Source organism: Rhea pennata, chromosome 18 (assembly GCF_028389875.1).
Source record: "Rhea pennata isolate bPtePen1 chromosome 18, bPtePen1.pri, whole genome shotgun sequence".
NCBI classification, from domain to species: domain Eukaryota; kingdom Metazoa; phylum Chordata; class Aves; order Rheiformes; family Rheidae; genus Rhea; species Rhea pennata.
In genome coordinates this window covers 11,328,539-11,350,884 of record NC_084680.1, presented here as the reverse complement: position 1 = coordinate 11,350,884, position 22,346 = coordinate 11,328,539, and the positions used below count along the sequence as shown (strand labels likewise).

Here is a 22,346-nt window from a genome sequence, read left to right as displayed (position 1 = left end):
CAATTAGCAAACCTAATTTAGAAGAGTACATTTTACACTTCACACACGCTCTCTATATATCTGGACCGTCTGTAAAATTAGCAGTGAAAACTTACCACATTCCCCTTGGGACCAGTTTGTCCATCCATACCAGCCACACCCTGAAAAAGGATTTAAAAAGTAGCATTACAAAAATATGCGACTATTTTGCACCACAAAAGCAGGGAAATTACAATAAAAATAATAAAACATCAGGAGGTGCTTTAGATGGGATGGAAACAGAACAATTTTCTCAAGGTGCTTGGTAAAGCAGCCAAATCCAAGAATCCAATGCAGGTTTATACTTTAAAAAGTCATTTCAGAGTTTTCCCCACTGGTTTAACCTGCCTGCAAAGAAGAATCAGCGCCAGATCGTGCAAATCCTGTCTAAGTACTGCAGCCTGATTGCTTCCGACAGCGAACAGGCTTAGCAGCAAATGAGAATGAACAACTGGACAAAAGATCTCACTCAGAAATTGAACGTTTTGTTCAACAAGACAGGGGGTGAAGCCAATGAGGCTGCACTGACTGATGCCAAAGCGAGGATCTGACCGACATTGTTTTCAGCAGCATTACAGACGAAGCAGAGCCCCTACGGCCGGCTGAGGTTTCGTCAAAAAGAAAAATATCGTGTCCCCCCAGAACATTCCCCTTTCCATCTGCGAACAAAACGCAGCTTGTACCTGGGGACCAAGAAAAACAATCAGGTTCATACACTCCCTGAGCATCTTTGTTAGGGATGTAACACCATACACAGGTCAGCTGGAAATCTCTAACTAGGGCTTCGACATTTACTGGTTTACTCTGGGGAGAAGGCAAGTTATCTGGGCTTCATGCAAACCAGACCAATTTGGAGCAGATTATTAAGCGGCCCTAAGTTTCAGCAGGATGAAGACCTGGGGGCGAGGTCTCCATCAACTGGTCCACAAGGGAAGAGCAGCCTCACCAATGGAAAGCCAGCCCCCCCTTAGGTCTAGCAGAAGCCTGGGCTTTGGATTTTAAATTCTGGGGTTTCCATCAGCTGTAACGATCTACAGAGAGGGCCCTTACACCAACATTTCCCCACCTAGCAGCGTATAGCAGATCAAGTGACTGTGTCTTCACAGTTCCTGAATAAAATACTGCACGTTCCTTCATTGGCTTTCACCTGAAATCCAAACAAACCGCTCTAAACCATCAGGCAAAAGTAAACAGCAAAGCCACTGTGTTAACAACTCCCATTCTTCCCTTTCAGCTAGACTAATTTTCACTCAGGTGGACCAGATCTTGAGTTGTAGCAAATGGATGTGATGTCACTGAAAACAAGGGAGAATATGGCCTTTCAGTCTTTTTTCTTTTTTTCTTTTTTGAACGCTGCTTCTGTTCATGGCATATATAAAGTTATCCAGTTGTATTATATGCTGGAATAACTGAATTTGGACAGGGTATTTTTCAGGGAAAACCTCAGCTTAGCAGTCTGAGGAGATCCAAGGAGGACAGCAGGCCCAGGGAGGGGGCTCAGACACCTACCGGTGGCCCTGGAGGACCCGGTGGTCCTTTCGGTCCCAGCAGTCCTCGGGGTCCCTGTTGGAGGAAGCAAACGGGGTGAGCATTTCCAGTGCTTACGGATGCGTTCCTCCTCACAGCAGCACATGTGGATGGGGACGCATCCCTGTGTGCACTGCTGAGCACCACTCAACGCCTACGAAAGCAGGGAGGATTGACCAATGCATTGGGCTTGCACTGACAGCTGCCTTCTTATTTCAGAAACTAGTAAGAGAAACCCCTGTGTGCACACATCCTTGAAATACCTTTTATAAAGATAAATATAGACAGAGGCATTTATTCTTTGGATTGGAAGAAGGTCCACTTAAATCATTTTTTTTTTTTTTAACTAACTTGGTCATAATCCTCAATTACCCTATAATGCATACAATGATGCAAAATACTTTGCAGCCAAGTCGTTCTAGCTAGATAGTATTACAAGGAATGAACTGCTACCACTAATGGATCGTTAGGGTTAGCATTTCAAAATCCTTCCAGGTTTAATTGTTATCATTGACAATCTATTTAACTTGGCAAGGCTGGAAAGATTTGCAGTATGCAGCTAGAAGTATATTTTTAAAGGCATTCAGTTCTTCAGCAATAGCTAGCCAATACTCCTGGTATCATGGTGTTGTCTTTCCATTTCTAGTTTTCTCCCCAGGTTGAACATAGCATCATCTTCAGGGAAAACGAGAAGATTGCAGTATTATACTCAATAAGCAGAGATGTGGCAGGAGAATTGCATTAGTTTGAGAAAGTTCCACAGCTCACGCTTTGATTTACTCCAAAAGCTTTGCAAATTGCATCCTGGTAGCTCCTCTCTTCTGAACCTTCAGATAGGTTTGTAGGAAAAGGAGGAAGCTCTTGCGTGCCTGTCAGACTTGGAGGCAGACCTGAAAGCTTCTCTTTCAAAAACAGGCCCTTTATTACAATTTTAGGGACTAAAGTAGTACTCAGGATGTTTACAGGGATGATGCTCATTCACTGTCATGGAGGAAAACTGTTCTTGATTAATGAGTAGTTTTTATCTGCCTACCCAAATATTTTATGTTCCTTTTACGATTCACAGAGGATAGAAGAATTAAAATGAAATGTTTTAAGATAAAATACAAAACAGTAAGAAAGCGCCTGATGCTGCAAAAGCGTAAGAATGAGGATGTTTGCAGCACAAACCAGATATATCCCAAGGTGGCCTGTCCCAGCCACCCACATCCTTCAAAGGTGAAAGCCTTGCATACCAAGCCCTGCCAGAGCATCTCCTGTGGCTGATGCTTGTATAAACCAGCTATGAGAATTGATAGAAAATGGAGCAAGCGGCAGAGGAACAAATTCTGAAGTCCCACCACTAGTTTCAGTTGCCATTAAATTTGATAAGGTCCATTTTTGGCTCAGAGCAGAAAAAAAGGCAAGCATCCAGATTTGGGTGTGTATTTTTATAACCGAAAGTTTCCTGTAATGCAATTTAATCCTTTCCTCTGGGCATCATAGACATTTTTTCTTGTGCTGCTGATATAAAAATAAACTTTCCTGCATGTATTATCGTTTGAGTTCCTCTTTTGTGACCGTATTACCTGAGCACATAAATGCTTTTAAGAAGTTAATAACCCAGAAGTTATTGCTTAGACATGTGCTAAAGGAGATAGCTGGGTTGATTAATCTTTCTCAGAAGTTAATCAGACATTTCATCTATAATTTAGTTTCAGTGAGTCTGTAAATGCCAACCCTTCCCTTTCTTATAGGAAGTGTATCCACTATTTCTCATCAATTACTCTCAGGCCACCATGCTGTGACTCAAAACAACAAAGTAAGACATTTTAAAAGCAAAGATGATGATAAATGATATATAGTTAATGTTCTCTTTATTACAAAGGAAGCATATTTTGGACATAGTAAGCAGTTAATTTTAGCAAAGCTATAATTGTACTACTCTCAGAAATCTACAGACTGTTAGAAACAAAGTTTATCATTCCCCAAAAAGTCAAAAAGACTTGGTATTTGGTGCTAAAAGAGCTTTCAAATTGACAACCCAACTGCTTCTTTTCAGTCATTTACTCCCTAGAAACATTTCCTTGGATTTTTTAAAAGAGATTTCTGTTCAATGACATTAGCATCTCCTTTTAGCCTTATTGATCACAGGAATTTGATTCATTGCTAACCTTGGTTTAGCTGCTCTAGTGTTAGCAATATATATAGTTGCAGGCCAAAATATCGATAAATTTGCAGATTTATGAAGTTTTATGCACTGTGAATAGAATATTGACCCCACTGATGTCAATGCAAAAGTCCCCTTGTATTCAATCCTGCTAGGATTTCATCCTGAGATTTAAATAGGACCATTCACACTGCACAAAGCTTACGTGTGCAAGTAAAGGAGATTCACGGCTAATTGCTCACATTACCAGTGCAATGCACTTCAGCAGCAGAACCATTCCTCACTGGAGTTTGCTGTGAACATTCATGGAAACCTTACTTCATATATGCTTAATATGCACACTTGCTACCCCATCCTACTTACCTGAATCCTGAAAAACGTGTTAGGAAGAAGGACGCATACAGGACAAATATGAGACTAATCTAAGCTAAGTTTTACATGTAAAGTTCTGGGGTTCAAATTTCAAACACTAGCTATTGAGTAAACAATATTAATGACAATTTTGCTCATTAAAAAAAATAGTATCAGAAAGCATGGTGCCTCACTGGCAGCCATCTTAGCAAAAATATGTAAAACCACTGGTAAGGCAAAGATTTTCTCAAAACTGTTTATTTGAATCTTCAGGCAATAAAAGTTCACTCCCTGCAGGACATCAGGGGGCTTATTTAGCACAAGAGCTGCCTCATAGGACCTCTTAAACACCACTAGCTTTATCAAGACCTTGACTAAAGTAATGCTGCTGTGCATTAAGCTAAGTTAGGAGATACTTACAGGTTCTCCAGGCAGCCCTCTAGGTCCAACTTCTCCATCATCTCCCTGTTTGGCAGCAAAGATGGAGAAAGAAGCAGCAAAAGAGAGTAAACCTGTTATATTTCAGTCACATCACAGGTGTTTCCTTCTCGTTAAATAATAATCACACAGAAAACCAGCTTCCCTGGAGTAATAAAAGGGTAGCCGTGCATAAGGAAGACATCGTAAGCCTTGAGAATAATACTGTGCGTGAAGAATTTACTGAGGATTAGAAATGCTGTAAAGATGCTTCATAATTCATGTCAATGCGTATAAAGATGGATTTTGCTAATAGACGAGATATTGTAGGAACAATTCAAGGCGTGCGAGTCAATAACCTCCGGATTTAGTACCCAACTGAATGGGAAGCCAGCATGGAAGCACCATCCTGGCAATGTGGTTTAGCCAAATTAACCTACTGGCTCCTCAGATCAACGAGAGGCATCAGAGGGGTAATTCTTAGCCCCTCCACTCCCACCTCCTGCTGATGCATCACTGGGCCCCAGGGAGTATAAGACTGTGCTTCCTCCAAGTCACTTTTAAATCGTCTAAAACATGAGGCTCCCCCAGGGACACTGTATCACAGCCTGGGATGCTCCCTCCTAGGAAATCAATCCCAGCAGTCAAGCTCTTGCAAACTCTCCCTTTCTGCTGATAAAATTATTTCTCTTATTCCAACGTCATGCCCTACGAGTTTCTCCCCCCCCCCCATCCCTCAAAGGTTTCTCTTTCTCCTAAGGATTAACTTTCTCCACAAACTCACTGCACCATTGAAAGATACGACCTGGGGCTTTTCATCTTCAAAGCATTTTACATCCACAACTAATTAGTCCTCACAATTTCGTGGTGAGAAAGGTGTTATTATCTGCGCTTTACAGAGGAAACAAACAGCCAGAGGTGCAAAAGGAACATTGCGGAAGAGGATTAGAGCCTGGGAAATCTATACTCAGTCCTCCGATCAAGTCACACATTTCTCAGAGCTATGTATTCAGCATTTTCAATCTTTCCTCTTAAACCAGCCTTTCTAGCCCTGTAATCACTTAGTTTGTGCTTTGCTAAAGGCCTTCCAATTATTGACTAAACACTGTTAAAGGAGAACTGAACAATTTAATCTTTAATTCTCACATCTGTCTGCAATTTCTATTCCCTTAGTCTTACTGCAATTTGCTGTATCTTAGAAAACAAGAAGTGATAGTCTGCGCACCTAGATGATGAACATATTTCTCATTTTGGTTTAACAAAAGCAGAGTTTTATCACCAAAAAAACTTCAAAGAACACGTTCTAGTTTTAACTTCTTTTCCCATCTCCCTAGTCTACTTCCCCCCTGTTACTTACCTTTTACCATTGCAGAAGGAAGAAAAAATAAGAGAGGGTAATGAAAAGGGGAAAAACTAGACCCAAATATTTTGAAGTTTTGTCTAGTTATTTGTGCGTGGAGGGGAAAAAAAAAAGAAGAAGTTTTGAGTCAAAAACTTCAACTAGCTCTCCATTTTATCAACGCAATGAGCCCTGTCCCAGGCTCACCTTCAGCTCAAGGTAGAATTTGCTTGATTTAGTCCATACAAACAGAAAACACTACCAGAGCTACTCGAACGCCACGGAGCCGCAGCCACGTGCGATGTGGCCACTCGCCACGTCCCCAGGACACGCAGATGAGGTGCGGCCGTTTCGGATTATCTGCGTTTTGTGTTAGATGATGTGCCAGCGCTTGCCTGCTTTCCCTTTTACACCACGTGTCTGGCTGATATTGCATCTGCTTCTTGTTTACAGGATTTAGTTAGGAATTCAAAGGGCTGCCGAATCCAGAGGCAAACTTACCCTCTCGCCATCCTCTCCGGGTGCTCCCGGGGGTCCGTGGGGGCCAGGCTCACCCTATAGAGCAAAGCCAGAAGAAGCCTCAGAGAAGCTGGACTCACTCTCCTCCCCCACACAGCAATGCAAAACATCAGATAACTTTGAGAAACCTAGCAATAGACTTGACTTTTCTGTCTGCACCACATACTGGAGATATTCATATAATCCTGCTTCCCTGTAAAACCCTCTGAAGCAGTAAAGCCCTCTCCCTGGCTGTGGAGCCCGCAGTACCGGTTGAGGGCTGTGCGCACTCCTGTGCACGGGGTAACGTCTTGCACAGTTCACCTTCATCAAGGGCTAGAGCTTCCCCCCACTCCACAGAGGTGCAGAACAAACACAAGATTTGCTTGTGACACCTCTTTAGGGGCCTGGAAACCAAGCAGATGCTGCACCTCCTTCAGGAGAGGGACTCTAGCTCTGCGGGCAGTTATTACTTTTACCCAAAGCATACTACATCATTTCTGGTTGATTAAGTATCTCTCTTAAGCACCATCTTCCCTTTCTAGTATAGCTTGTAATCACTACACAATCTCTGCTGTTCAAATACTCCCCTGCTTCATAAAGTAACAGCTGCACTCTCTAGGGAGAGGAGGCAGAAACCGTCTGCCAAAATAACTGGCTTCTTACGTTTCTTCCATTGTTTAATTATAAAGAAAAGAATCCAATTAAAATTGGGCAATTCCCATCAACAACTACACTGTCTAAAAGCAAGTTTTGCCTCCTGCTTTATCTTTTAGTTTGCATTTTATTAAAGTAATCATCTTCTGCCTCTCTAGTTTCACGCAGTCCCGGAAGGATTTTGCAGCATCCCTGGATATGAATGCTGGGATCGGGAGTGTTTCGGGGACACCCTGCACACTGGTACAGGCCACTCTCATCCTAATTGTCATGTCACGTTCTGGCTCTTCCTCGACAATAGCTGCCCTCCTCCGGTGCCACCCAGCCACATCCTACTGCCAAGGCTTCCTTGCAGACTGCAGCCAGAAGACAACTGAAGGATAACTTACTCTGTTTCCCTTCTCACCAGGCAAACCAGCCAAGCCATCAAACCCTCGGTCACCCTGAAAGAAAAACCAGCTTAGTTCACATTTCCACTTGCTGTTGAATATTTTTCCAATTTGTTTTCTCGCTGTATCAAGGAGGGATCGATTTTCTCCCTCAGATGTTCAAGCTTCACCTCTCATCAGACCAGCGGTGATTTCAATGTTATAGATTAAAAAAAAGAAAAAGCTCAAATAAAAATCATTTTAGCTCCTCACTCTCCCACCAGCTCCTACATTTTAAAAAGTTTTTTCTGTGTGGATTTTGGAGCTTCCGTGAGTGATTTTTCCATGGTATAATACATCTCCCCTCTGGACAGTTACTTCTAGTCAACTTCTTTGTTATTTTTTTAATTCCATGAAACTACAAATCATGGATCTACTAGTAGCAAATTGCACATCAGTATTTCCATGCCTGCTGACAGGTCTCCAGACCTGAGCTTTATTACATGGCATCCCACCTCTATGGCCAAGACATTCCTTTTCACCTTCCTGGATACTCCATGGAAACAAACATATAAGCAAATATATTCCAGAAAGCATCTTAAAGAAATCAAGGTCTGAAGACAGAGCTATTTTTGACCTAAAAGGGAATGGCATTGACTGGTAACTTTGGTGACTTAACCAGGATGCTAAAGAGCATAGAAAAAAGAGCAACTACATATTATTCTGCAAAGAGCTGCGTGCTCTGCCTGACCCCAACCTGAGCAGGCACAAGCCAGCTGTGAGACAGGGACATATACGGGATATATAACCCCAAACCACTGATACTACAAAAGCAGACCAAGTCTCTAATGCATACCTATTTTCTTGCACATTGCCAGTAGCTTCTGCTACTACCTGCTGCTGTAAATACCATCCTGGGCCAGAGAGACCCTTTGACCATTTGTATGGGGAGCCCAACGCCAAGCCCAAAATAGCAAGCTCTGCTAAAAGGCCAGGCATGTTATTTTGTGCTTGGCATTGTATTAAGAAAATCATATAGCCTTATGCAGGCAGAGTGCAGGCAGCGCTTGCCAGTACCTGCCTGCAAATGACTGCGCAAACGTCCCCAAAGGGCGCCAGTCTCCGGTCGGGAGCAAACGCAGAGCCCACGGCCCCACTCAGACCCACGATGCTCCCAAAGACTCAGCTCCAGGCTGTTGGGATTTGTCCTGTACGGAGCCGAGGGGAGGCCTGACAGCACCGCTTACTGCTTGATATTGTGATGGAGGAGAAAAATCCACGTGCAGGACTAAGAGCAGGTTTGGCCTTGCTGAGCCAGGAACAGCAACAAATTCAGGCATGAAGAAGAAGGAAAAAAAGCAGAATTCAGGCAGTCCTGAGAGCAGGAAAACTGCAAAAGCCTGGCTTCCTCAACATTTCTCTCTAGAGGCCATGAGCCCATGTGCAGTCTCTGGTACAAAGTGAATTTAGAGTGAAACGTGGGAAGCTGGAGTCACCTGCCTCTGCCTGTCAGCTCCCACAAACGTGACAAGAGGAGAGTCTGCCAGCTGCGGGTGACACTGTCTCATAACAGCCAGCGCAGAAGGCAGCAGCACCACTCAGTAAATAAAAAAGTCCCATTTCCTCTGTAGAAGAGGGTAAGCCCTTGACAAAAGCAATACCATAACACTACTGGTCAGTGCAAAGAGTGCCAGGGCCTAATTCATCCTACTGCCTTTATCTGTTAACGAGGAAAATAAAGTTGGTCTGAAGGATAAATCTAGCTAAGGTGCAAAGCATTTCGGCAGGCTGACCAAGACGTACACGTGGTAACTGACAGCTCTTTCATGTTTGTCAAGTTGTAGAGAATTGCTGTTGCTCTTCTCACAGTGAATTTAGTCTTCATTTCCAGCGCTTTTCATTACTGTTTTCCCTTCTTCCCCTGCATCCACTCCTTCGAGGGCAGTCGACGCTCATTAAAGTACTTGACTGGATAAATGATTTGCAGTCTCCTGCCTCTGTATCAAAACCCCCCATCTATTCCAGCTTTAAATATCTACATAATAAAGTATTTAAACCTTCTAATACATGATTCCCCGAGCAAACTTTCTCTGCATTCAATTTCAGTCGAACAGTTCCCTGTCCTGCTTGATAATACCAGCAGATCACAGCTGAATGAAGGGATTTGGTCTCAAATATAAATACATGGCATTAGAATTCCCCATCACGTCTTCTGCATTTCCTCACCCAGTTAATAGGTGTTTTTTTGGTAGTTATATTTTAGGACATGTTCAACTGCTCATTCATGTTTGTTTTTCTTAATTGAGATTCCAAAGTATTTGTTCTACAACTGCAACCAAGGGAGCATATTTATACTTAAGAGGATAAAGCAACTTAAAAAACTTGCATCAAAAAAAAAGAAAAGATTGCTATCCTGCCTTCTAGCCATGTGTCTAATTTCCTTCTTTCAAATATAACTCCGGTGATTTAATAGGAGTTGCTGGACCTTTACAGCAACCTCCTTCAAATAAGATGGGCTCTGTCTGCCAAGGGTCCTTCAGTTTACCTTTGCTAATAAGTGGATGCAAATTCCAAGAGCACATAAAGTTGTGACACTACCTTTGGTCCTGTCTGGCCTGGCATTCCCCGGGCACCATCGCTGCCGGCTCGTCCCTGCAGAAGAGAAAAGCAAAGTCAAATACAAAGGGTGAAACAAGCCCACAGAGACATCTACTCGTTCACCTGTGACTGAGTGAATTTTAAGGTGGAGCTCACTGGCTGAGGAGTAGTTTCCCTTAGCAAAGGGGAAAAACGATGATCTGTTTTTGAATCAGCATCCCTAATTCAGCCTGGCACACTAATGAGGGATGTGAAGACAAATGGTAGTGAAGCTGGTTCAGAACATTGGATGCTGGGACATCATGATTAATTTTGATGGAGAAAAACATGAATAAAATATCTTCTAGTACATTTTAAGATATGTTAATGATGATGATCACAAACCAAAATAAGATACAAGTTTGCTAATAAACCAGAAGTGGATTAGACAAAATACTTTATAGTTGCTTGCTCTGGCAAGCAGAATTATGAAAAGCCAGAGCGCTACATAAAACAAAAATCAGCACGTGTGCAATGGATATGTCGACAGAGTGAGTGAACACAATTCCTACCAAATCCAGAAAATATCCAAGGGACTGGATCCTCCCCACGTACCACTGAGATTTGGAGACTGTCCAAACAAGCCCTGAGCATATATGCCGCTATAACTTGAATGTTGCAGAGAAAAAAAGGTGAGGAAGACAGACTGGAAAGCGTGGACTTGCAATTCTTCCCATCTTGCCTTGTCTCCATACCTTCTGGTCTCTAGATTTCCTCACTGTTTGTGTCTGCCTGGATGGACAGCCAGTTCCTGGATAAACTACCAGCTGGCCAAAGGCCCACTCTTGTGCAATGCTCTCAGCGCTCGCTCTCTCCCTCAAAAATTGTTTGGCAGCAGTATCAAGCTAATGCAGTCATCAGCGCGACTCCCGGGACACTCACCCTGCGGCCTGGTTTTCCTGCTGGGCCTGGAGGGCCTTGGATGCCTCGCGGACCCTGCAATGCATTAAGGAGTGAAACAGAAATACCATCATCCAAAAGCAGGACAGACGTACCAAATCCCTGCTGGCCAGGGGAGAGGCCATGGCTGTCTCAGTTCAGGCAGTGCTGGAGTTGTGGGGGTCATTGGGACTACAAAAATGCAACAAAAATCCCTTAAACTGAACCCATGGTTCAAAATACACAGGAAGGGCCTAACATTGAACATCTACGGACAGGAATCACGTGCTATTGTCCGGAAGCAAACCTTTGCTCTGCGGAAAGCTCTGTATTGTCATAGACTCAATGTGGAGCAGACAAATCCCATCCCTTGCTATTTGGAAATGGGAATTTTACCTAAATGGAGGCTTTACAGCTTGGGAGTGCAATTCCCTGAGCACTAATGCCCCAAGTTCCACCCCAGAATGTTTTTAAGGGCCACCAATACCTGACCTTTTTCCCCAGACATGTTTGGTTTAGAGGAGCTGCCGGTGATGCCGATAAACCAAGAGGCTTGTGCTGGTCAAGACACGGGCACTGCTCTGATCTGCCTCGCTCTGCCCTGTGCAGCTGGAGCATGGTGTAGCCAAGGACTCGCCTCCCCCTTGGCCACTTGTGCTCATCTAAAAGAGGTAACTAAGGGTTTCCTCACTCCTCTGTGGATGTCTTTACTGAAAAGGAGTATAACCTGCAGTAGAATTTTACACCGTTTGCTTAAAATTATGCCTCCAATCTGCATTCGGATACGTAAAGGGATATTTATATGCAAAACAGATGTTTCCACACCTTCCTAATTTCAACTGGCATTTAGAGATTCTGAATCGCTCCTTCACAACAGCCTCTAGGAGAGGACTGTCTGCTCAGCAGCTCCGTTTCCCCCCCGAGTCCCTCGGTCCCCCCAATTTGCCCATACACACCTGCGGTCCCATTTCTCCTGCTTCGCCTTTTAGTCCTCCACTGCCTGGGGGTCCCTTTGGAAAGACAGCACGGTTTAATCAGGCTTTGCCACAGTGAAGGCAGAGGAAAGACTCAGTGTTAAGGAAGACACATTTGTACAGGTAACCAACAGAGTTTGTTGAGCCATCACAGACCCCTGTGCAACAGATGCTCTGGTTAACTGGTCCTTTCCAGCACCACGGCAGGTTTGTGCATGGCTTATATCTGCCAGCAACTTTAATTCAAAGAGATAAATAAAACAGGGAAACATAACCAACGCGCCTGCGCTATGAGATACATTGCACACTACTCTCTATAGACATGGGTTGGTGTCTCCACACAGAGCCGTGTGTCTCAGAGAGACAGGCTGAAACAAGAAATCAGGACCCCAAAGCACAGGTGCTGGTCAGGTTCCTGCTTCATCTGCTCCATCTTTCCTTGCTTGTTTACTTACCACAGGGCCTGGTCGTCCCGTCAGACCCATTGGGCCTGCTGGTCCTCTCAGCGCCAGCTGCAACAGAAAGAGAAATATCGCTTAGTTGGTCTCTGCGCTTCATCACTGCAATAAAACAAAGTTACCTGGTCACACACATCACAGAATCCCCGGCAGGAACTCCACCACCATGGCCAAAAAGATCCCTCCCTGCTCCAGGCAGGGCCAGGTCTCCTCCGGCAGGCCCCAGGCCTACCCGCCAAAACGGTGGCCTCGGTGCTAGACAAGCCGTGCCTTCTCTGCACGCCGCGGGAGCCAGCAATCCTTGAAGCAATTTCCATAACCTCAAGGAACGCACCCAAGAACAGGCATCGTACGACACAACCGACATCCCCCCGCACACGCGAACACGCCAAGCCTCTGCCTGGCCCGTGCATGTCTCGGAAAGAGGCACGGATCTGCGCTCCGCGTGCCCGTCTGCACCCTCGGCCCGTGCGGCCGCTCCGCGCCGAGCGGCACCTGGGCCACGCTCGCCCCGACGGCAAAACCTCTCCACCGGTAGACGTGTACGAACGCACGGTGGCCCGGATCCTGGGCAGACGGGCCGTGGAATTACACGCATTTAATCCAGGCGGGAATCTGGCCCTGTCAGTCAGATTGCTTCCTTCATCATTGTGTATAAACAAAATAAAAAGGTCGCGTTTAGCGATAAATTATTGAAGCTAAATGACAAAACTTTGTATGGAGAGGCTATGGGAGTTTCTTCCCATATCTTTATGATCCTGAGAGTTCAGTTTAGGAGTTTTCTTTTTTTTTTTTTTTTTTTTTTTGGTAACTATTTAATATTCCTACAAACATAACAGCAATTCTACTTACAGCGAGGGGGGGTTTAGCTCAATAATTAAGTTATGTAGCCAGCATCAAGTCAATAATTTTCATAGTGTGTAATGGGGTTGTCCGCATTTTATAACATCACTTGGACAATTTGTTCCATCGTGACAATTCAATATTTTAAAAGACTTGTAATTATCTGTGTACTCCAGTAATTAAAATCTACCTGTGGCTGCACTTGGAATGGCATAAATATTGCACAAATGCTAAATCATGTGGCATCTTTTTACAACCCGCCATTAAAAATGAGTTGCTCTGAAATACCGCCCGCTGGGACATATGTCCATGATGGTGTCTACAGAAAATAAAATTTTAAGGGAATAAATCAACCTAATAATAACAGAAAAAAAAAAAACAAACACACAAGAAGAAATCTCTCTCCTCTGCAGCACTCCTTTTCCTTTCCCATCACATCCAAAAAATTCCCCACAAAAAACTATCTCCCTTTCAGCTTTGTTAGAGATTTCAGCTGAAACTGTCTGATGATGGGTTGAAATTTGTCCAAAAACATTTTTTTTTCCTTATTGGAAATATTCAACTTTTCATCCGTTGCCCGAGTCACCTGGGATTTGTTGGCTTTTTATGTTTTTTCCAATATTAAACTGAAAAACTGAAAAACTAGAGAAAAAGGAATTTATTTTGAGTGAGGGAGGGGGTTTTGCTTTGTTTTTCAAAAGGGTCACAATTTTCAATGGTCAGAAAAAGAACAAGGATAGAGAGTCTGAGAAAGTAGATGCTTCTCATGAAATTTTTATTCAGTCAAAAATCCAATTTCCCTGCAAAATAAATACTGATGGAAAAATTGTAGGCAGTCTTAATTTTAAGACTGACAAAGTAATGCTAGAATCATAATCCACCAATATTCTTCTCATAGGAAGTTTAATGGCTGGGAAAATGCAGTGGCTAGTGGCATCAGAGCCCTGCACTCTGCCTGAAAATGTTTAAAATTGAACTCTTGTGTAAAAAGGGAGTTGGATGGAAACCAGAATAACCCAGCCAAGCCAAAATCTTCATTACAAACCCAGAAGGGGCATCTGCCACCCGGCCAGGTGGCGATCCTGAAGGTCTGTGTCCCTCTGTGTACTGCCTCCTGAAGCCATTCCGCACCTGCAGATCTTACATTTTCACCTTCTCTGCAAGACTGTGCTCAGAGCAATAATTTGGTCCCTCCTGGATACGACTGAGGCAAATACTGCAGAAATGCACTTGCAGGGTCCCTAGATATCTCCTTTTGCTGTAATTGTGCCTGTTGCACTTCTGCTTTTAAAATCTCCAAGGTCAAACGTGGTCCCACACAAGTGCTCATGGAAAGGAAGTTTCAAAGTTGTATTGGCTAGAAACTAAATTTTCTTCTGAACAGGTAAGTATGGAGCCTTGCAACACTAACACACGTGTGGTCAGAGAAGAGGAATTGTATTAGCAGTGTGTGGCTGATCTCATTTCACCAGCGAGGCCTAAATAATAAACACTATCAAGGAATATTTTATCCTCAATCAATACAGTCTTCTGAGAAAAAAAAATTGCAAGGATATTCATCAAATATTTCCAAATAAATACATTAAAGGAAATTACAGACTGCCTGCAGAGATTCATGGAGCTGAGAACAGCTAGCTTCTGTGACATATATTCAATTATCGAGTAAGATTTACTGAAAAAAAATGAGAGAAAGAAAGCATATACCACACGGTTTCTCAGAACTGAGGGCTACCTCTGCTGAAGCCATCAGCCAAAGACATGATCCATGGACTGCAGGCCATCCAAAACCACGGCTGAGGGTCTGGCCTGTTGCTGGCCATTAGTAAAAGACTGAGTCATACAAACGTTATCATCTCAAGCCATAGCAGCCGTTCACCTCCAGCCAAGGCTGAGAGGCTGTTATGACCTACCAGTACCATACCACTGCACTGGGGATACTGCAGGTTCAGTCACCTCCTCCGATGCATTTATTCTACTCTTCCTCCTCCTCTAAAGGCATCTGTTGCCAGAGACACCCTCACTTACCCTTGCCTGCTGCAGGATAGCTTGGGCTTGGGCCTCCTGTGCTGAAACGAGAGGTCCTTTAGAGCCAGCATCTCCTCCTCCACTAAAGCGGAACTGGTAGAAACAAGATGAACAAGAGAGGTTACACCAGGCTGCTGCCTCTTCCCCTTTACATCAGCTTGACTCCTCAATATCTCTCTTTAGCATGACTGACCCAAACCCATTACTGTTCTTCCAGACTGTCATTAACCCTCATGTGCTCTCAGACCACCTAGCTCACATGCACACACTGATGGTCTTCCAGGAAGTACCTCCACAGCAAATTCTGCACATTCAAAGTAATACAGTACAGACAGCTTGTAGGCTTGGAACTGTAAAGAGCTCATGCAGCAGAGCTCAAAATTTTACAACTAAGACCTGATATTCTTCTTCCAGATGCTACTGGCCAGAAGACCTCTTGCAGACAAGGTTGTATGAGGTTATTTGGCTGTAGCTGCCTGTTTGCTATGGGACAAGGGCTGCATCTCTCAGATGTGCAGTATGCTTCAAAGAACAGAATTTGGCCTGTTGTTCACACCAGGATCCTTCAGTACATCAGGCATTTCTTGAAAGTAAACAAACTTTTTACTTGTCTGAACTTGAAAGGGAAAGACTTTTTCTTATGCTTCTTCCACTCCCAAGAGCTACAAGCCTACTTTCTGAGACACACACTCTTCTCCTGCCTTAACTCCACGCATCTTTGGGGTTTTGCAAGAGGAACTGCCTGGACTGCAGTACCTGCTTGGGAGGCTCTTTCACCTCAGTTTCACCTCTCTATTTTGGTTGGTTGGCGTTAGGTATACGACCACACAGACTTGGCAAATGAATTCAGAAAGAAACAACTTATAGGCCTACCGTTGGTTACCATAAGGACCAACAAATGTATTGTAATGGCCAGCTAAGCTCCGTGTTGAGGACTTGGCCCAGGCTGTCCTAGGCACTCTGCCAGTAACCTACACATGTATCACCCTACCATTTGGAGCCTGGACAAGTGTACTGTGGTTTTTCATTAAAGACTCCTTCCCTTTAGTACCTTAACCAGTTATTTTCAGCAGCTGGTTTCCTTACAGTTTTCTCACATCAAAGCAGAGACAAATTTAATCATTCCTTTAGGTCCCAGAACCAAGAAGGCTGACTCAGTACTTGCTAACTTCACACAGAGGAAAAAGACAATGCAAATTAACCATTGGTCATGAAAATAGACCAGTTAACTCAGGTGCTTACTATTTTGGCACCCGTTTTGAAGAGCCTTTAGAAGTTCTGCCTACAAACTGGGCCCTTGGAGGTGTCTTCAGTTATTTCCTCATGTTCACCCTTCAACACCATGCCCAAACTGAACTACTTAAACTTATTCATTGCTCAATTTTAGCCTACCTGCCCTGCGCTTTTGACTGGTGAAGATGTCCCAGTGCTTTGCAAAACATAAATTTACAAGGAGAATCATCTGGATCTTTTACACCAAGGAAAACATGTCATGAGGAGATGAGAGGATTTCTACAAGAACTGTCACTAAGCAGTAGCAAAGTGCAGGAGCTCAAGTCATTTAAATGTTTTTTTTTTTTTTTTTTTTTTTTTTTTTGGCTACACTTACAGGCAACATAAGCATTGTCCCTGGTGGTCCGGGTAAACCATCTGCTCCTGGAAGACCCGGGCGGCCTGGTGGTCCCTATAAGGAAGACAAATAAAAATAAGCTTCTATAAAGTCCTCTGAGTCATGTCCATATGTAAGTTGTTACGGTTGCAAAGGCATGTGTCACATTACAAAGGACTCCTTGTCTTGACAAATACATATCAAGTCTGTAAACACACATGGTTTTCCTAATTCCCTCTTCTTACATTCTCGCCCCCCAAATTTTCATAGTCTGCAATATACAATGAACCATGAAAGCAATGTTCCAGACCAATAGAATAGATGTTTAGTTGGATCTGTTAAAACCTGTTAAAAAAAAAAGTATATGAAACTTCATAACTCAGGTCAGAGAAACATGGAAAGATAAATACATTTATATGCATGTTCAGTCATCTGCATCATTCCATTTTTCTCTCTTCTGTCTTTTTCTGTCCTATGAGGCTACTTCTATCTACAACAGAGCACTCCTGGCAGCAGCAGTAAATCAGCAAAGCTCTGAGGATTTCAATGGAGCTATGCTGATTAACGTCAGCTGAGTGTCTTTAACTTGCACTAAAGAAACAAGTATGCAATAAAAGATCTATTGATGAACCCATAAATAATCAAATATGGCCAATTTTTCTAAGACGGCCCACAGATCGCTTGCACTCACAATTATGTACTTGGCAAAAAGTTTAATTTAATCCAAATTTGCATATCCATCCAACAATACTACATGCACATGAGGATGACATCCAACTACTCAACGTGCATGCATAATCGCAATTATAATACCAGCTTGGAGAGCTGAAGGAATGACAGACTTGATCTTATTCCAGGGAGGCCAAGGAGAGCCCTAGTGCTCATTTCATGGTAAAGTAACCAGAATTACCTGGGAGATAGCTCTAGGCTGAGGACTTCAGCACTCTTGTATTTAGTAAATATCGATAATACATTCATTTTTGGAGATCCAAAGCTCTTGGAAGGGCAAGCAACAAATGTTTGTATTAGTTTTCATTCCTTTGAATCTGCCTAAAGCCCTCCAGCCCATACACCAAATAGAAGTAAAAATAAAATCCTGTCACAAATCGAAGACCAATATGCACACGCAAGAGAAGAGACAGTCCTTGAACCAGGGAAGTAGCACGCTCACCAAACAAGGCAAAGGGAGGCAGAAAAGGTGGGAGAGAGAGCGGAAAAAAAGGAAAAGGTACAAAGTCCCTAAATCAAAATGTTTGGAAAAAACAGTTATTTTATCCCCACAGTTTTCCAGCCAGATTCAGGTGCTCACTGGGGCTATTTTTGGAAATGGACTGCCTAAAATCCTTTCCCGAGACCTGCCCTGCTTTGAGATGAGGCTCTCAAGCCATGTGGGAACCAAAAGCCGATATTCTTTCCCCACGTCTCATCTCAACCTTCCTGCTCCCCATCTCTTTAATGGCAGCTGGGCTCAACTTTAGCTCACGTTTCTCCCTCTTCTTCCATTCCCTCTACATCATAGTCTACTTAATGTTTCTGTCTTTACCTCCTCCTTAAAAAGGAACCCAAAACATTCAAGCCAAAGTTTCAGGCACCAGACTGGAGTCCAGATCCAGGGAGGGGAGTGGATGGGACTGGGAGATGTTACTCCACCCTGCCCTAGACAAACATCACGCCCGCTAGGCTATGCCTGCGACTCGCACCATAATTACAGGGCTGAAGAGCATTGCAGACAGCAAGCCACGGTCTGCGCTGCACTGCATCCAGCCCAGAATAACAACCCTGCTTCCAAAGCTGCAGCAAACAGCACTGCAGCCACTGATTTATCACCAAAAACCCAGCAGTTCCCTTTGCGCAGGAGGGAGCCTGCAAAACAGACCAGCCTATCCATTTTTCAAGACAGGCTCATGATGCTACATTCATGCTGTTTACTTAGTCTCTCCAACACTGGGTCCCTCCCGCAGATCGGTACAGAGGGCAGTCCCATCTGTTGGATCAGAAGCACAATAAATAATTTAGGCCAGACTCATCTTATGTAATAAACCTTCCTTCCTCTCCCTCCTCTTCTGTAACGCCAGTCCCATATATGATGGATCAGGAAGGAGCTTGTTTATCTCTGTGTGCTCTGCCTAACAAATGTCGGTGAAAGGTTTTTATACATAAATGCTTAGTTTTGTTTCAGTTTGGGCATGTGAGGTCTTATTTTGGAGGGTGCAGGAGTAGAGGAGGCAATGGAAAGGAGAAAACAACAAGACCATAAAGCATTCCTTCAATTTAAATGCAGACTGGTTTCCTGAAGCTTTTGAATGCCTTTAAGAACCGTAACACAGCAGACGCTCAGTTGGTGTAAATGAGCATCACTCTAATTATGTAAATAGAGATTTGCTGATACATAGCAGCCAAGGATGGAGGACTTTAATTTTTACTTGGTGCAGTGCTCCAGAATGCCATGCTGAGTGCAAACATTAATGTAATACTGCAAGGAAATGTTTCAATGGCAATCTCAGTTTGCTAGCACTCTAGCTGCTGAAAAGGGAGACAGTGACAGACACTCAAGACACTTCAGCGTACAGCATGGTACCCAGCAACAGAGACATCGATTCACTTAACAGCCCACATTTTTGAGCCTCCAAATTTGCTTGAAGTCTCTCTCAAGGATTATACTTCTGCCATTTTCAGGTCTGGCCAGAGCATTATATGAGAAAACATTTTCTCACAGTATTTTCGAGTCTTCCAGGTAAGGGACCACCGGGAGCCTCATGGAAAAAAGGGCACCCTGAAAACTTTAAATATTTCAGAACCACAAGAAGAACTTTAAAGCCATCGATTACATTTCTGAAATGCAAAACTGACCTCAGTAGGAACAAGTCCACTGGGAAGTGATGTCTGCAATGGGCTTGGAAAATAAAACTGCTGCTTTGAGAAAGGCCCTCACTCAGAGCCTAAGGCAAACTCATCAGACAGCTCAGCAAAACACCAAAGATTTCCCAACACAGAATGGAGTTAAAGAGCTCTGGTTTGTCCAACTACTGCAGATCATCTTGCACAAAAGAGCATATTTTCCCTCTTCCTTCATTCGAGTTTGGTGTTCCCATGAAATAGCACTCTGCTCTCCTAAGTGCCGTATCTCCTACTTCCCACTACTCAAAAAAACCTGCCTAAGCCATCCTAAGCTGCCCTCAGATCATTTCTCCGAAACCTCCCACAAGCAGGCTGCTATGCAGCTTTGCTGGTGACGCAAGCACTTTTTAGCATTGTAAAATAACTAGGATAAACGAATAAACTGACATGATGAATAGAACAGAGCTAAACAAGCGTTGGCCGATATTAACATAGCTGAATATTGTCGGTACATTAACTCAGTGCACCTGCCTGATTGCAAATAAAAAGTCTCTCCATCAAATGCAGGCATATGAGATGCTCCTCATTGTACACATGTAAGTGCCATGTAAATTCATGAGCTATATACAGCTTAATAATAATAATAAACAAATTAAAAAGCAGCTGCTTTAATTGGAAAGGAGAATTTTAATACAGTTGCAGCTTCTAGGTCCACAAGTTCATCACTTTTCTATGTGCAATATGTTGCATTCTGTTGTACTACATTCTGCTCTGGACAGAACATTTAGAAAAGCAGGATGTGCTGTCTGCACTAGAATGCAAACCATACTTTCATTTCAGGGTGTGCAGCAAAAACATCACGGACAGTACGCCTGCTGCTGACTGGCTTTGTGTGGCCATTCAAAAAGAGCCTGGCGAGCAAACATCTGCATTTGCGTGGACAAACGGCAGAAGTAGGAGCACCCCAGCCATCAGGGTCAGCATCCATCCTGCTGTACAAGAGAATTCTTAGGAGTAGAGGAAGTTCTAGTGCATCAAGGGGAGTAAAAGAGAAAGCTAGGCAACACGTAAGTCTCATACAAGATTGCCTGAACATGAAGGCAAATGAACACCCGCATAGCACCCGATGAAGCCAGATGGTCACTTCGACTAATCCTAATGCCAGATCTGTGAATGCAAAAGACTGCTGGGACCTAGCCCAGCTGAACTACAAAGGGTCCCCTCTGAAGTCCAGCACCCACAGATGCAAAGCCCTCTCTCAGTCCTTCTGTCAGACTGATGCAGGAGGAATCAGCACCACAGTGTCTCGGAGGGTTAACCAACGAGAGCATCAACCCCCGCTCTAGCAAGCAAGGCTGAGCCCGTAGTTGCGTATTGACTTTCTCAGCCTTCCAGTGCACCGATCGATGGAGCACAGTCAGGGCCTCTAGTTCTCAATCATGTCACAACCACAAGAAATGTTATTACTGTTCCATCAAAAAACAATAAATACACTAGGAGCGTAAATGAGGTGGGGGCCTTTACAGAAGCGCTTCAGAGGGGTCAGCGGAGTGCAGTGGTCAGGGAACTACATCCAAGTCCCCCAGGAACCAACAGAACAACAAGGAAGCTTAATTCAAAAAATAAGCACTCAAATTAGGGTCATTGCCACAGGAATACTCCAACACCCAAGTAATCTCCTTAAGCACACCTTAAAGCCACAATAGATACTTCCTAGTGCAGGCTACCAACGGTTACGTTTCTCTCAGTAGCAGGGAGCTAAATAAGGAAGGTTTGGAGCCAGCTGGTTACTCCATCCTCTAGCTGAGAAGAAAGCTGAGATTGCAGCCTCCACCCTGGCTCCATGCTCAGGGGCTGCCTCCAGGGAAGGTAGCCAAATCCCCAGGTTGGATTCCCAAATCCCAGCCCACCAGGGTGCTGCTTCCAGAAGGCACCACGCTACACAGTGTCCATTTCACAGCTCTCGCTTTTAACTTAGGAGACGCTGCAGTGGAGAACCATCTTGATGGGTGGGTAAGGAGCAAAGACAAGTTCAGCCCTTGAGGAGTCAACAGCTCAGTAGCATACAGGACAGAAGAGAGGCAAACAAGGGTGTTTTTTCTGACTGTTTCCAAGCATTTAGAGGTAGAGAAAAAGAATAGTTGGATTTAAAAGCTGACAGAAGAAGAGAGTAGCTTAAGAAAAGGCCTCTGCAAGTGAGGACACAGTGTATGAGGCAAATGCAACAGTGGCTCAGCCTTCATTTAATACTCATGCACTAGAGCAAGCTGAGACCACCTTAGCCAGGGAACAATATCTGTCTGCATAAAGTCTGTCTAATCAATGTTTTCATATTTTGGTATATCTTTTAATGTGTTGTAATGTATAAATGTGCTTAGTCATCCCCAGAGGCAGCTCAGCTGGTGTTCTGGTGCCAGCAGCCAAGCCAGGAATAAGAAGAAATAAAACCCAGGGGATTCGATGCACATCCGATGGCAACCGCAGAGGAAGCCACTGCAAACCTCTCCCATTGCTTTGGTATTCAAAGTAACGCTAAGGTGAGATTTTTTTTTGTAGTGCTGAGATCTTGTGCAGATTCTCTGCAAAGGAGTAAATTCTCCCTTAAACTTATTCTAGGTCTCAGGTTATGCAATTAAAACAGAAAAGAAAGCTTAAAAAAAGAGATAAACAACAAGGCCACAACATAAATCCTTATTAGGAGTCAAAGCAATTAGCTGTACTAAGACAGACATCAAAATAGCACAACAAAACTCTCCCCC

General features: G+C 43.7%; 1 protein-coding gene across 2 annotated transcripts in view; it reads right to left on the bottom strand.

Annotated features, from left to right (window-relative positions):
- The window catches only part of COL5A1 (collagen type V alpha 1 chain), a 168,265-nt gene that overhangs the window by 57,070 nt on the left and 88,849 nt on the right, over positions 1–22,346 (bottom strand). For both annotated transcript variants that reach the window (XM_062591272.1, XM_062591273.1), the window contains exons 12-22: positions 16,750–16,824; positions 15,141–15,233; positions 12,270–12,326; positions 11,797–11,850; positions 10,844–10,897; positions 9,923–9,976; positions 7,346–7,399; positions 6,303–6,356; positions 4,466–4,510; positions 1,528–1,581; positions 96–140 (exon numbers count right to left, since the gene is read on the bottom strand). In XM_062591272.1, the coding sequence (XP_062447256.1) occupies positions 96–140; positions 1,528–1,581; positions 4,466–4,510; positions 6,303–6,356; positions 7,346–7,399; positions 9,923–9,976; positions 10,844–10,897; positions 11,797–11,850; positions 12,270–12,326; positions 15,141–15,233; positions 16,750–16,824 (639 nt within the window). The remainder of the gene's footprint in view (positions 1–95; positions 141–1,527; positions 1,582–4,465; positions 4,511–6,302; positions 6,357–7,345; positions 7,400–9,922; positions 9,977–10,843; positions 10,898–11,796; positions 11,851–12,269; positions 12,327–15,140; positions 15,234–16,749; positions 16,825–22,346) is intronic.